At 39.4% G+C, this 18,965-nt stretch overlaps 1 protein-coding gene across 1 annotated transcript; it reads left to right on the top strand.

Annotated features, from left to right (window-relative positions):
- Positions 1-8,257: 8,257 nt before the first annotated feature.
- On the top strand, positions 8,258-14,046 carry mcm3 (minichromosome maintenance complex component 3). Its single transcript, XM_072362516.1, has 17 exons — positions 8,258-8,430; positions 8,711-8,823; positions 9,300-9,508; positions 9,608-9,738; positions 9,846-10,084; positions 10,164-10,272; positions 10,388-10,541; positions 10,656-10,787; positions 10,885-11,093; positions 11,189-11,363; positions 11,486-11,612; positions 11,724-11,874; positions 11,965-12,105; positions 12,209-12,318; positions 12,458-12,531; positions 13,159-13,255; positions 13,484-14,046. The coding sequence occupies exons 1-17, from the start codon at positions 8,356-8,358 to the stop codon at positions 13,680-13,682; spliced, it is 2,445 nt and encodes an 814-aa protein (XP_072218617.1). The 5' UTR covers positions 8,258-8,355; the 3' UTR covers positions 13,683-14,046.
- The last annotated feature ends 4,919 nt before the right edge of the window (positions 14,047-18,965 follow it).

The following is an 18,965-nucleotide window of genomic DNA, read 5'->3' as shown; positions in this document are numbered from 1 at the left end:
GATGAGCTTTGTTGTAATGCCACCAGTTTCAAGTCAACTTAGAGCTGTGTCAATCTGCACCGTGAGGTATTAAGGTGTGGACAGGATGAATATGCTTACACTGAGTGGAATTTAAACTTGAGGAGTAAGTCAGTAAAGGCTCATTCAGTGATTTTCAAGCCCTGAAACACTGCAGGTGCATTTCTCTCCATGTTTTGAATCAATCGGTTTTGTACCCTTTCCATTCACAGGATGTTGGTCCATGTTGAACAACTTTAAAGTTGGCTTGTGTTTGAGAGGCAGGACACTTATGTTCTGCATAAGTCATGAACAATGGAAAGGCAGCTATCTGGTCAAACCTGAAATCATCACTCACTGATAGGAGAGGAATGTAAACCACTGTTGTCACAAAGAAAACAGTGGTGCACTGCAGACAGAACACAATCTGTGTCCCCTCGTTAAGGGTGTGTCCTTGCCACTCCCCTCTCTGCTGTACTTGACACTGACTCCGACAATCTGATCCATCTAAATCATCTAAAACGTGGGAGTTTCAGTTTGCTGTTTTGACAAACACAGTGAATATTAGCTTATGATGTTTTCAGACTCAAATTTCTTCTAGAAAATGTGTCTGCATGTGAATTTTGGTGCCTGTGACTGTATAGTAATACACCCCATTTGACTGTTATTAGTCTATTCAATGGACGTTATCAGCACACATCAGTCCCATTGATATGGGCAAGTAGGGGCCTACTAAACCTACTTTAGTAGGCAGGATATTTGAGGTGCTGAGAGTGCTATCTGTTGAAGAATGATCTTTATTGTTATTATTTATTATTTTTGGGGTGCATGACTTGACTGTGTGTTACATATGTTTTAGTGTTAGGCAAAATAGGGCAAGTGGGTGCCCTGCTGTTGGGGTATGGGATGTTGACTTGCCTATGCCCAGGGGCCCATTGACACCCACCTATGGGTAAAATAAAGCAAAACACTTGTCAAAATCCAAACTTTTGAACATGACTGGGAAAATCATCAATACCTTGAAGGTAATTTCTGACCAAAATAGAAAAAACATCCAAAGACTTGATTTTATTCAGGCTGGACAATCAAATGGTCTTAGAAACTACACCTGAAAGAGGCTGACTTCAAACTGAGATGAAAGTTAAACTTTGTTGTAAGACAAAATGAAAGACATTTTTGAAAAGAACTTGACCCGGTGAATAACATATGTCAGTGTGAAGATTATAAATTAGTCCTGCCTTGAAATATTGACCTCTGAACCTTGACCTCAGTGCAATTTGGAAGACTTGTTAATCATTAACAGAAGAGGCTACAGATATAGGACCAATTGTTATAGAGAGCTCTTGACTTCAGCTATACGTCACCAAGTTGGGGCGCTATCAAATATGGTAAAAAAAAATCATTTTCACCAATTTCACAATTGTATATTTAAAATCTGATCACATAAATATGTTTTCCACCCCTTTAAATATCTCCTTGTACTCTCAATTTAGTATTTACCACTCCTAATTATAAGAAATGCGACCATTTAAAAAAAAACTACAATACCCTGCATTATATCTGATAAAAAATAGCGCCATATTTGTAGTTCTTTCAAATTTGCAAAGTAGGGTTCTGAATATATAAAGTATCTACAGAATATATCAAATATCTAGTGCGGCCGAATTGGTAATTACACTTGATCTATATGATTGACGTTTAAAAAATGTAAAGTTGTTGGTTTATGTTAGATATTCTAACTGTTATTGTAGAAATGTGGTTTTGGGTTAGCAGGTTCTTCCATTTTGCAAAGTAGGGTTGTGAAAACATACATCTACTAAATATATCAAATATCCAGTACGGCCGAACTTGTAATTATACTTAATCTAGATGATCAATACAAAGAATTTTTTTTTTTTTTAATTTCAGATACTTTTATAGCCGCACCATGTAACATCATAGAAAATCAACACAGTACTCGTAGTACTTCCGGTTAGCAAAAAAGGGTTACTTATAGGGTCGCAAAAAGACATTTCTCATAAACATATCAAATCTGTAGTACAGCCGAACTAATAATTACACTATATATACATAATAATTACACTGTATATAGCTACGCACAAAATATATACGTATAATCTGTAAACACATTTTTACTCCAATGCGATTCAGAATCTACGACATGATCAAATAAATTATTTCTGATTAATATATTATGAGAGATACACTTTTGGTCAATAAAGTTGAAAAACAAATTTAAAAAAAGCACATGTCTGATAACAGGCCTTCTCCACTTACTGGTTGACTGAAATAATGGCCCACTGATAGAAATGGTCGATAACAGCCTCCTGGACCTACCAGTAGGTTTAGTGGGCCCCTACTAGCCCATATAAATGGGACTGATGTCTGCTGATAACGCCCATTGAATAAACTGATAACAGTCAATGGGACTGATGTGTGCTGATAACGTCCATTGAATAGACTGGTTATAGTCAAATCAGGTGAGTAATAATATGAATAAATATATATTAGTTTTCTTCTATGTTTTCCTCGCACATTAGAGGCTGTAACTGACGTAGGATTGGTTCAATGCATGAAAACATGGTTCTTAAACCTCATCTAAGACTTTAGATGAGGTCAACAGAAAAAAAAAGGCTTGGTTAGGCTGTGGTCGCTCACGACCCTTTTGGTGTGAGCCCCCGGTAAGGCAGAAGAAATCCTCTCACTTGCTCGTATCCACAGGACACCTGTTGCTCTTCCAGATTCGCGGGTGTCTGCAAAAGGATTCTAAAAAGCCTGTCTTTACCACCGGCTTTCCTCAAATATGAAGCATGCAGACCCAGATAACTACATGTTGGAGTAATAGAGATGTTTCGCAAGAAGTGGTAAGAAAACCGGTAAAAAACAAAACAAAATCAAAACACAACCGACCAGGGCGCAAAATTGGAAGTGTGGGCGGGGTCTGAGTGATCAGAAACGCCCTCAAGTGCCGTGAAATATCATAACGCACAATATTTGGATGTTAATGCTGATACAGCAACACCGAATAATGATCACATTTATATCTACGAGTTTTACCTCTTCCCCTGTTTTTGCTTAAACAAATGATCAAACCATGAATTGATAACAAACAAAACAAATAAATCTAAAAATCATTATGATGTTGTTTTTGCCCCTTTAAGACTCTGAAAATGACCAGATTTAAATAGCGGAGTTAAAAAAATTTCCAGGGGAACGTGCCCCCGAACCCGCCTAGAAGTTCGGACTCATGACCTCAGTATTTTTTGGGCCCTGCGTACGGCCCTGTCTGTTGTTAACATTCGCTGGAAATGTTTGGAATATTTTAGACAGTAATGGGAACCTGTTTTGGAAGCCTCTTTGATTTAGGATAAGAAATTGTGTTTGTTTTAATGACTCTGATGAAAACATTCACACATGTTTAAAACAGAATTATTTGTGAAGATGGACACAATAAATGGATTTTAATCATGGGTTGGGTTAGTTTTCAAAAGGCAAATATCAAAGTCTTTAGTCACACCTTATTTTTGATATATTAGGTAACAGATTATTTGAAATGTGGAAATATAGATAGAACTAGAGTATATAATACTCAATAATATACAATTCTGTAGAATTCTAATTGAATTGAAGGTCAGTATTTGGTATGAGCACCTTTGTTCTTCAACACAGCCTAAACGCTCTTAGAGAAGCTTTCTTGTAATTTATTTAAGTGGTCTTCAGGAATAGTTCCTGATGCTTCTTGCGTTCTATTCCAAAGCTCTTCTTTGGATGTTGGCTGCCTTTAGTTAAGTTCTCTGTCAAGAGGATCCCACACTGCTTTAATAATGCTGAGGTCTGGGCTCTGGAAAGGATTTGTCCCTCCATAAGACATATTGCCACTGATTTTCAGGTCAGTTCTTGTGTTATTGGGCATACTTCAGCCTTTTCTCTCCTTTTCTTCCTTAAAAATGACTTTTCAGCTGATGGGACAAGATGCATCTCCCAGGGCCCATGTCAGGTCTTTCCTGGATTTTTCCCCCTATTTGTCATTGACATCACTTTCAGGCCTGCAACCTTTTTTTTTGTTCAATTCAATTCAGTTTTATTTATATAGCGCCAAATTACAACAATTGTCATCTCAAGGCACTTAAATAATATAGTCCAATTCAAGCCAATTGGAATTCAATTCATTGTAATCATAATCCAATGAAATCCAGTTCATTAATTTAAAAATAATCCAATTCATTCATGTAGAGCCAATTCAAAAACAATATCCTAGCTAAGGAAACCAACAGATTGCACCGAAACTTGTCTTCAGGCCAATCTCCCGTCCTGAGCGTGTCTGTGGCGGCTGTGGAAAGAAACGACTCCCTTTTAACAGGAAGAAACCTCTGGCAGAACCAGACTCAGGAAGGATGGCCATCCGCCTCGAGCAGCTGGGGTTTGAGAAGACAGAAAAGAGGGGAAAAAAACACCATAACACCATTCAAAGGATACCTGTTGGAACAGGGAAACAGAAGTTAATAACCACAATAATGTCACATGTACATAATATCATTTAAGAAATTAAACAGGGGGGAAAAGAGGGCAAAGTGAGGAAAGGTGTGACAGATGAGGTCCCCCAGCAGTCTAAGCCTATAGCAGCTTAACTATGGGATGTTTTAGGATCACCTGAGCCATCCCTAACTATAAGCTTTATCAAAAAGGAAAGTTTTAAGCCTAATCTTAAAAGTGGAAAGGGTGTCAGCTTCCCGGACATTTACTGGCAGCTTATTCCACAATAGAGGGGCCTGATAACTGAAGGCTCTGCCTCCCATTCTACTTTTAGAAACTCTGGGAACAACAAGTGCTCTGTTAGGAAAATATCTTTCAATGAGATCTTTAAGATATGATGGAGCTAGGTCACGAAGAGCTTTATATATGAGGAGAAGAATCTTCAATTCTATTCTGAATTTAACAACAAGCCAATGAAGAGAAGCTAAAACTGGAGAAACATGATCTCTCCTGTTAGTTCTCATCAGAACTCTGGCTGCAGCATTTTGGATCAGCTGGAGGCTTTTCAGAGAATATGTGGGACAGCCCAATAATAAGGAATTACAGTAGTCCAATCTTGAAGTAACAAATGCATGAACTAGTTTCTCTGCATCACCCTGAGACAGGATGTTCCTGATTTTGGCAATATTACGAAGGTGAAAGAAGACAGTCCTAGAAACCAGTTTTATATGAGCGTCAAATGATCAATTCTGGTAAAAAATAACTCCAAGGTTCCTCACTGTAGAACTAGAAGCAAAGAAAATACCATCTAGAGTATCTATATAACTTGACAATTTCTCCCTGAAGCGCTCAGGTCCAAAGAGAACAACTTCAGTTTTAAGACATCCTTGTAGTCTGACCAACCTATTGGTTTAATCTGGTTTCATAGATAAGTACAGCTGAGTATCATCAGCATAACAATGGAAATTTATACCATGTTGTCTAATGATATTACCTGGAAGCATGTATAAAGTAAAAAGAATCGGTCCAAGCACATAACCCTGAGGAACTCCATGACTTACTCTGGTGTGTGAGGAAGACTCTTCATTTACAAGAACAAACTGGAATCTATCAGATAAATATGACTTAAACCAGCCTAATGCATTTCCTTTATTCCCAATAACATGTTCACATTTCTGTAACAGAATTTTGTGATCGATCGTATCAAATGCAGCACTGAGATCCAACAGGACAAGCACAGACACAAGTCTGCTATTAGAGGCTAAGAGGAGATCATTGGCAACTATTTTTTCAAGAACTTTAGACAAAAAAGGGAGATTGGATTTAGGTCGATAATTAGCCAACACTTCTGAATCAAGAGTAGGTTTTTTAAGTAAAAGTTTAATTACAGCAACCTTAAAAGTCTGAGGTACATATCCTGTCAACAAAGACAGATTGATCAAATCCAATATGGAAGTGTCAATTAAGGGGAAAACCTCCTTGAATAGTCTGGTTGGGATTGGGTCTAAAATACAAGTTGATGGTTTAGAAAAGACTATTGTTGTTGTTAGCTCAGAGAGATCAACTGGGCAGAAGCGGTCCAAATACAAATCAGATTCTAAAGATACTTCTAAAACTGCTGCACTTGAGGATACATCAGTGATAATAGTGGGAAGGATTCCATCAATGTTCTCTCTGATAGAAACAATGTTATTGATAAAGAATCTCATGAAATCATCACTGCTGAGAGTTAAAGGAATACATGGCTCAACAGAGCTCGGACTCTTTGTCAGCCTGGCAACAGTGCTGAAAAGAAACCTGGGATTATTCTTATTCTCTTCTATCAATGATGAATAATAAGCAGTTCTAGCTTGACGAAGGGCTTTCTTATACATTATTAAACTATCTTTCCAGACTAATTGAGACTCTTCCAAATTAGAGGAACGCCACTGTCTCTCCAGCTTTCTTGCAGTCTGCTTTAAAGCACGCAGCTGTGAATTATACTAAGGAGCCAACCTCTTCTAACTGATTACCTTCCTTTTCAGAGGGGCAACATTGTCCAGTGTTGTACGCATTGAAGCTATAGTGCTGTCAACAAGAGAGTCAAGTTCTACTGGAGTAAAATTTAGGTAGCCGTCCTCTGTCATATCAGCACATGGCAGTGAAGAAAAGGATGAGGAAATCAACTCTTTAAAACTGGTTACAGCATTCTCTGATAGACACCTTCGATATGTAAAATTCTTCTCAGAAGCCGTATAGTCGAGTAATGTAAATTCAAAAGTTTTTAAAACTTTTTAAAAACTAGACAGGATTTTAAGGTAACACTGATAACTGTTCACTTTCAATGCCATAAGTCAGCACAAGGTCAAGGGTATGATTAAGGTAGTGAGTAGGTCTTTGAACACTTTTGACTCTATTGGAACACATCCAATAGAGTCTAATATAGAATTAAAGTTAATATTTAGACTGTCATTTTCAATATCTACATGACTATTAAAGTCACCCACTACAATGACTTTATCTGTACTCAACACTAACTGGGATAAAAACTCTGAGAATTCAGACAGAAACTCAGAATAAGGGCCAGGTGGACGATACACAACAACAAACACAAGAGATTTTTGTGATTTCCACTTTGGGTGGGAAAAACTGAGAATCAGAGATTCAAAAGAGCTAAAACTAATCTTGGGTCTAGGACTGATTAGTAACCCTGATCTGAAGATAGCTGCCACTCCTCCTCCTCTGCCTGTGGTTCGAGGAACATGAACATTTAAATAGTCAGAGGGAGTTGATTCATTAATGCTAACATGATCCTCCTGCTGCAGCCAGGTTTCTGTAAGACAAAGTGTACTCCACTAAACCAATTTGCCCAATTTCTTTGAGGACACACTGCACACCATGATAAAATATGTTGTGTTTTGGCTAAAAGCTGTTTAGGAAAACATCTCACTGGTGAAAAAAATCCTACATCATGTCTTTCAACTCTCTAAAGTGATGGGAATACATTTAGTGACCAGTAGAATAAAAGTGCCTAGCAATGCAAATTAAAATTAGTTTGCTTACTGGTTCATCCCTTGAGTTAGGTGGCTGTTTGTACTTAAATGATTTACAAGTCAGCTTAACAAACAAACAAAAATGACACATTCCTCTGAAAATGGTCAGATACAACTGGACTTAAAATAAGTGAAAGAGCTGCTGATGTCCAAAGAAAAACTTTGACCATTTTAAAAGATTACATGAAAGTCTGAGCTTTTGAAAGAAAAATATTAACTGCTCAAAACATTTGTACAGCCCTGAACATTCAGGAAGGTTTGTGCTCTCCACTTTTTAGTGAGTACATATCACTCAGGAGAGGAAAGAATATATACTTGCGACTAAATTTGTTATCTCGCTTGCACAGTTATGGCACGGATAAAGATTTATTTTTCACATGAAATAGCCTATTATTTGAGAGTTGATTGCATTAAAAATTGCATTTTTGTTTCTTGGTGATAATGTGATCATGTGCGTAAGGTCATCGTAAAAAAAGCATGTTTATGTCACTATCTTCTGGAAAAAAGAAAAAATAAAAGTAAAAAAAAGAAAATTAATAAAAAAAAAACTCCGCCTCAGGGTTTTCCTTCCGTCTTCAACAGCCCGCCTCTTCCTGTCATGTTTTCGCGGGAGTTTTCAGGAGGGTGGGGCCATGTCTTGAGGTGAGCCCCTGGTTGGACGGCTGCAGTTTACCCGCTGGCAGTGCAGAGTTGCGCAGACAGTATTGACCAATTGCAAGCCACGCTTTACTTGCGCCGGCGCTCAGTGGCGCGAAAACCGCTCAGTTGTGTTGCTTTACAGCGGCGGAGTAGACTTCATCAATTACTGTGTAGAAATTTGGGTGTTTTCAATTATTAGAATCAATCGAGCATAATGGCAACCGACGTCGTAGATGACCGGGAGATGAGAGAAGCCCAGAGGGATTACTTGGACTTTCTGGACGACGATGTAAGTTTCAGTTTTACCCGGTTCATGGCGTTGTTGTGAAGGTGAAATAAGAAGCCATGCGGTCATAACAAAATAACTGCCCTTCTTCTCATTAGCTGGCAAGGAATATCACTGCTTACATTAACACCGTAACAATATTTGGTGTAACTATTAAGCGCGGTGTAAAAGTGAATCTATTTGAAGTCGTACTTCAGTTCGTTGACCGTAAGCCGATAAATGTGCTCTGTATAGTTGGGGTGTCATTTAGTAATTGTCAACTGCGTGTCTATCCAACCTGCAGCAGGATCAGGGAATTTACCAGAGCAAAGTGCGGGACATGATCAGCGAGAATAAAGCTCGACTCATCGTCAACATCAACGACCTAAGGAGACGCAACGAGGCCCGGGCTGCAAAGTAGGAAACGCCGCTCCTTGTGTGTTCGCACTGTGAGCTAATGCTTGTACAAACTGCTGCACGTGCACTCTCAGCTTTGTCATGAAAACATATTTTATAGACTATTTGTCCACAGAATGCTAATGTTTAATCTTTAATGCCAGCTGGACTGTTTCTAGCTTTGAAGAAATTAAACTTTTGAATCATTCTACTCTTAAAAAAAAAAGAAGTTTATAGAAGTGGACTATGTTCTCAGTTGCTGAATTCTGAGGTTCAGCTGTCGCAGGTTTACTTTACTTTGGCCCCTTTGTGCACAGACGTCAACTCTGTCATTTGCTTCCACTGCCTCTAGTGGCTAAAGACACTAAATGTTCTGGAAAAGTCCCATATTAGAACTTTCAAATCTAATAAAAAAAGATGGTGCATTGCATACAAATAAAAATCTAAATTCACCTTTATGAGTGGATTTTTAAGTTTCGGTGGTTTGTCTCTGATAGACTGATGAGCAATGCGTTTGAGGAGCTGCTGGCGTTCCAGCGGGCTCTAAAGGATCTGGTGGCCTCGGTGGACGCCACCTACGCCAAGCAGTATGAGGAGTTCTTCGTTGGCCTGGAGGGAAGCTTCGGCTCCAAGCACGTCTCTCCGCGGACACTGACCTCGCGTCTGCTGAGCAGCATGGTGTGCGTAGAGGGCATTGTCACAAAATGTGAGTTGAATGCTTCAATCTGTGTCACATTTATTATTTTGGAATATTAGGATATGTTGATGATATTTAGACTGTTTTTTCTTGACATCGTCGTTGCAGGTTCTCTGGTGCGTCCCAAAGTAGTGCGCAGTGTTCACTATTGTCCTGCCACTAAGAAGACGATGGAAAGGAAATACACAGACATGACCTCTCTGGATGCCTTCCCTTCCAGTGCCATTTACCCCACTAAGGTACAGTCAATGCTTAATAAACATTTTTTTTTTTGACATTGTTAATGCTCAGAATATCAAACTGATGTGATCATACCCAAAAATAACTTCATGTGTGTTCCAATCAGGACGAGGAGAACAACCCTCTGGAGACAGAATTTGGCCTGTCGATCTACAAGGACCACCAGACCATCACGGTGCAGGAGATGCCGGAGAAAGCTCCTGCTGGCCAGCTCCCTCGCTCTGTGGATATCATCCTGGACAATGACCTGGTGGATCTGGTCAAACCAGGAGACAGAGTGCAGGTCATTGGGACGTACCGCTGCCTGCCTGGGAAGAAGGGGGGATTCACCTCCGGCACATTCAGGTGAGACGATTCTAGTGGTTGTTTATGTTTGTAAACTTTCAGTTGTCATTGCTGAAACTCATCATCCGTTTACTTACAGGACCATAATGATAGCATGTCACGTTAAACAAATGAGCAAGGAGGTGTCCGCATACTTCTCTGCTGATGACGTGGCTAAGATCAGGAACTTCTGTCGCACTCGCTCCATAGTAAGTCTTTTTACCTGCTTTCCCTCGGCTCCTCACATTTAGGAATGTTTTTTTTTTTAACTTAAACAGAGGAATCATCTAAATTATTATTATTTTATTTTTTTTCTCCTCATAGAATGTGTTTGACCAGCTAGCTCGATCCCTGGCTCCCAGCATCCACGGCCACGAGTACATTAAGAAAGCCATTCTCTGCATGCTGCTGGGAGGTGTGGAGAAGGTGTTAGAGAATGGCTCTCGCATAAGAGGAGATATCAACATCCTGCTAATCGGTACCAGGGTCGCCTTCTTCATGTGCTTCATTCAGTTAGCAGACCTGAATTGAATCGGAAGGCATTGGTGGACACCTCGGCTCAGATGTTTATCTGTGTGTTCTTATTTAACAGGTGACCCGTCAGTGGCCAAATCTCAGCTGCTTCGCTATGTGCTTCACACAGCCCCCAGAGCCATTCCCACCACTGGACGTGGCTCATCTGGTGTCGGTCTGACTGCTGCTGTTACAACTGATCAGGAGACAGGTACCCCTTCTCCCCAGCCTCCTTTTCCTTTTGTTGTTAGTTTTAACTAATTCATCAATCTTTCTATGCGCAAGCTCATTTACTTTTTGTCTGCTAGGCGAGCGTCGTCTGGAGGCTGGTGCCATGGTACTGGCCGACCGAGGCGTGGTGTGCATCGACGAGTTCGACAAGATGTCCGACATGGACCGCACAGCCATCCACGAGGTGATGGAGCAGGGCCGCGTCACCATCGCCAAGGCCGGCATCCACGCCCGTCTCAACGCCCGCTGCTCTGTGTTAGCTGCGGCCAACCCCGTGTATGGCAGAGTGAGTGAAACGCATCTGCCTCTAAACTGCCAGCTGACTTCCAGTTATGTTTGGGCGGGGGAAAAAAGTTCACCCCCATTCCGTCCTCTGTGCAGTACGATCAATATAAAACCCCCATGGAGAACATCGGCCTCCAGGACTCCCTGCTGTCCCGTTTCGACCTTCTCTTCATCATGCTGGATCAGATGGACCCCGAGCAAGACCGCGAGATATCAGACCACGTGCTGAGGATGCACCGCTACCGCGACCCTCGTGAGCAGGAGGGGGCAGGTACAGTGCATCACAATTTTTGAAAGCTAATGGTTACACTTGTTTTAAATTAGTGCAGTGTTATATTGCAGCATGTGGCCTGATAAATGTCTCTCTCTGGGTTTTCTTTATTTGGACCTCAGCCATGGCTTTGGGTGGGTCAGTAGATGTCTTGGCCACAGAAGACCCAGATTTGATAGCCGAGGAGCATGAGGAGCTACAGATTTATGAGAAACACAACAACCTGTTGCATGGAAGCAAGAAAAAGAAGTGAGGCTTAAGAACATAATCTTTGTCCCTGTTCCTCATTAAGGGCTGTGTGTATAATAGTAAACCTTTGCCTGACGATGCTGAAGATAAAAATGGGGTTTGTTATTACAGGGATAAGATTGTGAGTAAGGAGTTCATGAGGAAGTACATCCACATTGCCAAAGCTGTCACACCCGTGCTAACAGCGGAGGCAGCCAATCATATTGCAGAGGAGTACTCGAGGCTGAGGAGCCAGGAGCAGATGGGATCTGATATTGCCAGGGTGAGCAGGAGCTGTCACTCCTTATATCCAAACAAACGGTGGTAGAAACTAGTTGTACTTTTCAGTGACCATGACGTGCTCTCTGTTCAGACCTCTCCTGTGACGGCCCGTACTCTGGAGACTCTGATCCGTCTGTCCACGGCACACGCCAAGGCCCGCATGAGCAAAGCTGTGGAGCTGGAGGACTCTGAGGTTGCCGTGGAGCTGGTCCAGTTTGCCTACTTTAAAAAGGTTTGTTCCGCGCTTTAGTTTTGAAGGCCAGAATGATGTGTTGCATGTTTCCACAGTCACATGTTTATAAGCTCCTGTCTGTGTTTTGTGCTTTTCTGTGAAGGTCCTTGAGAAAGAGAAGAAGCGCTCAAAGAGGGAGCATGACTCTGGTTCAGAGGATGAAGAGGAAGATGAGACGGCCACACAGCCTTCACAGAGAACTCAGAGGAAGAGGTGCTAACACACAAATGCATGTCTTGCCTGGCACTGTATTTCCCCTCTGTGCTCAATAACAAACTGCAACTATTAACAGTTAAATATTTTTCTAAAAGTGCTCACCTTACTTTGTATAATTTTCCCTCTTGTCCTGCAGAGGGCGCTGTGGCTCTCAAAGCAGTGAGCCCTACAGTCCATATGACTTCAGTGAAGAGCAGGAAGTCCCTGAGAGTAAGCCTCTTATTGTCCCTCACTGCTGTAGTCTTTCTGAATTTTGGTAATCTATTAGGTTCTCCTATTGAACCCAACTTTTTTTTTATATACCTAAAGTTGGCCTTTTTATTTATGATTAATTTTTTTAACAAAAGGCCTGGTTGGAAAAATGAGAATATTGCAAGTCATGTAAATATAATTAATTTATGAAATATAATTTGTGGTGTTGTGCCTTTTTAATTTTTTTTTATCATCATAAGCATCGCCGTGCATGCAATAAAACACTTTTCAAATTGAGCTGCAACAGAAGAAGAACCGGCCTTTTCTAAAACCCTGGACCCAGGCTGCATTTAAAAAAAAAAAAAAAAAAGATAGATTAGAATGTGAACAAAAAAATAGATTTCGTAAATTTGACTGTTCCTGCCCATCAGATAAACTTCCATCATGTTGCTTACCCTTAATGTGTACTATAAAAAAAGTGAAATGTTCAGTCAGTCCCATGTTGAGAAATGCATGAGATTTTAAACCATTTCAGTGGAGTTTAAAATCCTCTGCTTTGTTAGTTTAGGAGCATGCAGACTCAATAGTTGTGATTCTGTTGATAGCTAAATAAACAGAATAAATATTTGCTTTTATTCTTTGTAGTTCAGGCTGGCACCCCGAAACCAGCCAAGGCGCGGCAACCTGAGGAGCCCAGGGAGGCCATATCACAGGCTGAAGATGCTGAGCTCTCTGCTGAGAGGTGGGTGACTGATTTCTCAAGCTTGCAGTCGTTGCATTTGCATGGGTTCAATATATAATCCTTTTTTTAATTTACATTTTTTTATGGTTGGTGCAAAGTTCCAAGAGATATTGACATATGAGCCACAAATACTAACTTAATTTTGTGCAAATAAGATGTCATATCTGAACAACATGATAGTGGAAGTGCTGTGAAATGTAATTGCAACTTCTCTTTTTCTTCCACTAGACTTAAGGAGTTTAAGTCGTCCCTGTTCGCGGTTTTCCAGTCTGCTCACGCACAGTCGGTAAAGATGACTATGCTGATGGACAACCTCAACAAGGAGCGCGAGAAGTGCTTTACGGAGCCTGAAGTTCGCGCTGCTTTGGCTCGCATGCAGGACGATAACCAGGTCATGGTGGCGGATGACATAATTTTCCTCATCTGAGGGAGACGGATTACTTGACTGTTTCACAAAATCAATTGTATGGAGTTGGGGGGTGAAGGAAAGAAGCAGTGGATCATATCGAAATATACTTTTTTATTTGGACACTTTGTGCTGTTCACTAATGGTAATGCTTCTTTATTGGGTCCTTATGAGATGTATCAACTTATTCAGTGTAGTAAAACTTAGAATTGTCATGATCTTCAAGGCATAAGTAGTTTGTTGTAGTTGAAGGAGTTTCTCTAAGCAATGAAAAAAGGACACAGTACTGTAAAGTTACCCACTTTTGTCTGGTCAGGACTTGTATATAGTTAAGTTTGGAAGCAAAGTGTAGCTGTTTATTAAAATAATAAAATATGGTTGGATATACCACAGGAATGACTTGGGTTCTTGAACTTATGTTGGGACATAATACATTTTACACTATGGATTCAAATGTAATTTTAATAAAAATTGAGTAAATGACAGAAATTAAGTGGGGGAGGTCAAAATTGCAAAACACACAAGGTAAATAGTTTCAAATTCGATAATTTCACCTCTCTTGTCTGACTCTCCCTGTTGCTGTCACATACTCCTTATGTAACACCTCTTTATTGGAGTATAAAATTAAACTCAACGTGAGTATGGAATTGGAAACTAAAAGTTACAAGAAGTTAACAAATGTAAAACTGTTAAATAAAATTCTCTAAAAATAAATCAGTTGTGTGAGGACAAATGTAAAATTTGAAAACATTCAGTTCATTTATATTTATACAGTTAACTTTCAACCTGCATATTTATTGGATGGTGATAGAACGGGATTCTGCCAGAGGTTTCTTCCTGTTAAAAGGGAGTCGTTCCTTTCCACAGTCGCCACAGGCCCGCTCAGGACGGGAGATTGGACTGAAGACACGTTTCGGTGCAATCTGTTGGTTTCCTTAGCTAGGATATAAATTTTTTGAATTGGCTCTATAAGAATTAATTGAATCATGGTTACAATGAATTGGATTCCAATTGGCTTGAATTGGACTTTATTACTTAAGTGCCTTGAGATGACAATTGTTGTAATCTGGCGCTATATAAATAAAATTGAATTGAATTGAATTGATTCCTTAGTATAAAGCGGATAAATCGGTGCATCTTTATATACACGTAAGCTTGCCTGTCTTTTACTTATGTGATGGTTGAGCCAGCTGGAAAAGAGACCAGCAGTGCAGGGAAAATGTATTTGATTTCCCAGAAACAATTATGCTTAAGATCAGATATGGTTAAACCATATCTTAGCACTCGTTAAAAGCTTCAACTTTCCTTTTCAAGTTAGTACTCATTTATCTGTTAGCTGGGTGACATTTTGGGTGGTGGCAGCACACAACAATCACTGTACCCATACATTGTATGTATGAAGTGAAACTTTAACTTCCATAACTATCTCTGCTCAGAAGTACATATGATTAAGGTTTGCTCAAGATGTGCAAAAGCTATTGGAGAGCGTATAACTGCCACCACAATCCACTACCTCTGCCATGATACGAGGCCTCAAACTCAACACCCACAACTGATTCATATCGTACTGTACCAACAGGTGCAGCGTGTGCTCGCCTCTCATCACTTCAGCTAAGAGCAATTCCAGTTTGCTTTTTTTTTCTCATTGGGGGGTTTCAGTGTGATTATGACCCTCAAGTCTAAAAAATGCTCCTTTAGCTTGTTGATATCAGAGTAGAGTAAAAGCTAGAGATCACATTTGACATTATATATATTCTTTTTCTGTTTTATATGATAGTTTCATAATCATATATATATATATATCATGCAAATTTGGTTTCTTTGTAATCACTGTCTCATTACATCTACAGTAATAAGGCCCAAACTAGTGGCTAATTAGCTTAACATAGAGAAGGTAAATTAGTAAAATTTAATAAATTCCCTAGCAGCATGTGTAAGTTTGTTACATGGGTAGATAATATGTTAGTTCAATATCAGAGTCTCATGACAAATTGTGTGGGGTTTTTTTTCCACACAGAGCTCTGTGCTTTACTTTAGCTTAGTGGGTGTAACGTCTGATTTCACATACAGATAGATAAAGCTGTAAACTGAGAAAGCACGTATATTGTAGAGTTAGTAAGTATAGTTCTGAAAGTGTCAAACTATGACAAACCAAACCCAAAAAAAGACTGATACATATTTTTTGATGAGAAAAAATGAGCTGCTCTAAAAGTGGAAATTTCCATCTGGAGAGGACACTGACCTTGAAAAGTGCTGAAAGAGTGTAATTATTGACTTATATTTATCAGGTGGGAAGAATTGGGACATGGTGCTAGTGTTGCTATGTGTGGTAGGCTAATTGCTTAACATTTATAAATAACTATTTACCCACAATTTCAATATATTAAGGTATGACTTGACAGAAGCAAGTCTTGCACCGTTCATTTCTTTTGCGTCCCTTCTCATACCATTACATTATTGTTTTGAATATTTTATGTTAATTTTGTCCACTGAAGAAATATGACTCTAGACTATTAATTACAAAAATATCTGGCTCCATTTGTTTATTATGATTTTGTAGTATTTTACTGTGTTCTCATGCTTAATACAGAATTTAGATGAGGCTTAACACAATTTATTTGCAGCTATAGTTTAATTTATTATTCAGTTCCTCTCTAACATCATTATGTTTCTGTTTGAATCAGACCATCAGAAGAACCAATTAGTCCTGTAGACATAACAATGGGATACTGAGCTCGAACCATCACTCACATCTCTCTGTACTAAACTTTCCATAAATAAACCTTCATCATGATAGACAGTAGTGATATTATCACTGAGAATTGGTTGGAACAGAGGAAGTCCTGTTTGGCAAAAGCTTTGAAAAATATTACAAAAAGAAAATAATTATTGCAACTTAAATAGCTTCCTCAGAAGAGCTCTGAGTAGAAATGAAGGGCTGCAAGAGGCTAAGTTCAAGGAAGAGGACCTGCCAGTCTGTTCTGCCAAGAAGACCTCTTGAGTTATTTGATTATGCAGTAAGTTGTGATCCACAGTCATGTAAAAGAAAGTACAGCCTCTGTAATTTCTGAGGTCTTACGTATTCAGACGTAACAAAAAAATCTGGTCCTCTTCAGGTCTTTAGATTAGGCCAACGCAACCTCAGATGAACAACAAACACTTGATATATTACAGCGTGTAATTACTTATTTAGCAAAAACTAAGCCAAAATGTAGAAGCACCTTTAGCAGAAATAACTTCTCTCATATAAGTCTTTCACATAATTGTGGGGGCATTTTGATCCACCTTTTCATTTTATAACATTGCTTCAGCTCCTTGAGGTTTGTGGCATTTATTGATGCACAGTTCTTTTAAGGTCCCACCACAGCATTGCAGGAAGGTTGAGGTCCGGACTTTGAAGCATTGCAAAACTTTGATTCCTTATGTTTTTTGGCCATTCTGTTGTAGATGTTATGCATGGAGTCATTGTCCTCTTTAATGAACTGATTTTAATCAAGCTTTAGCTGGCAGACAGATGGCCTCAGATTTCAGGAACTTGTGGATGATACAGTGACTGCAAGATGTCCAGCTCTCGTTCCTGAAAAACAAGTCCAAATCATCAGCCCTCCATCATCGTACTTTGATAGTTGGTATGAGGTATTTATTCCAATATGCTGTGTTTGGTTTTCACCAAACATGGTGTTGTGCATTATGACCAGACATTTCCACTTTGGTCTCATCTCTCCTAAGGAAATTGTTCCAGAAGTGTTGTGGTTAGCTCTGCAAACCTAAGCAGTGCTGCTATGTTGTTTTTGGAGAGAGGAGGTTTTCTCTTGGCAACTCTTCCAAACAAGCCCCACTTGTTCAGTCTTTTTCTAATTTTACTGTTACCCCTTTTTGACCAAAGCAGTTCCAGTTCTGAGTCGGGGCTTGTTCTAGCTAAGAACTGGTTTAGTTTTCCACAGCTAGAGAGCCACAACAGAGACATATGACTACATCACTTTTGTCGTCCTTCCCAATATGAGTTGGACTCTCCCTTCTGTGTATTCTGAATTTTGTGGAGGAATGCAGGAAGAGGTAGACAGTTTATGTTTAGAATAACAACAACAGATCACAAACACATGTTTAGACAGCAGTGTTTGTGAATGCTCTCTGTTCCTTTTCTGAACAGCACTACAAAAGTGAATTATGCACACAGTTTCAAGCAGGATCTATAAACGCCAGCTGACTTCATTAAAAGATCCGACAATGTTAATAAATGTAGCTGCGAACACTGTTTAGAAATTTGGCTGCAAACTGTGGTTGTAATTTCTGATCTATATGGTGCATTGGACAGCGTTCACAGACAAACAAATTGTGAATAGCAGGAAAATGAGAGGAACACGTTCATGTTCCTGCACTGCTACTTCAACTTCCCATCATTGTCGAAGCTCAGTTTTTGTTGTTCTTTCCTTAATTAACCAGGCTAAAACAATACATTGGATGTTGATCCCCATACAGAAGTAGTTTGTTGCTCTGGCCCAGCAAAGAGTAGGTGCTAGCGTAGCCCAGGTTTTTAGTCACTAAGCAGTTTCAGCGGTCGAAATCGAAATATCTGGTTGTAGTTGGGCTTTGGCTTTGAACCAACACTGGAACCATTTTGGTTGAGAAACCACCTGTCATGAACTTTAACATTTTACATACCAACTGAGGCCTGTTTAATATAATATGTAGCTTTAGGGTATTTTGCAGTTTCTCCAAGCATTTCACAGTCTGACTTTCGGGTGAAAAGACTTACACTCGTGGAAAGGTTGGCAATAGTCATGAATGTTCTGCATTTATGAATAATGTTTCTAACTGTAGAATGATGGATTCCAGGTTGTTTAGAAGTGTGCTCGTAACCATTCCCAGATTGATGGGTGGCAACTGTTGCTTCTCTAACATGCACATGTAAAGTGAATTTAAAAAACCCTTATAAAAATCCATTAAGATTTTCTTTTCTAATAAAGTAATACATTCATTATACAAAGTCCAAATAAATTTTCTTCCCAAAAGATATCAGTCATTTACCTCAATGTACTTTAGATTATTTAAAGCATGAGTTAAGTGGAAATTTAATCTATCAATCTGTGTAAAAGTGTCTAAAACTTATCAGTTTCCACTTAAGGCTCAAGAGTCTGCAGCCTGCAGAGCAGATGTGAGACTGTTCAAGTCACATTGATGCAGTTTTTACCAGAAAGCTAAATATCTTACCAGTATCTTGGAATGGAAGTGGAAGAGATACCTTGTCTACTTTTCTTCCAGTTTCAACATTTTCATGGGTGTCTCTGCTTTTATATGACTATT

The sequence above is a fragment of the Leuresthes tenuis genome, unplaced genomic scaffold (genome assembly GCF_036924035.1).
Source record: "Leuresthes tenuis unplaced genomic scaffold, fLeuTen1.0.hap1 SCAF_13, whole genome shotgun sequence".
Taxonomy (NCBI): Eukaryota; Metazoa; Chordata; class Actinopteri; order Atheriniformes; family Atherinopsidae; genus Leuresthes; species Leuresthes tenuis.
The sequence above is the reverse complement of the archived record's forward strand: the minus strand, read 5'-3'. Positions and strand labels throughout refer to the sequence as shown.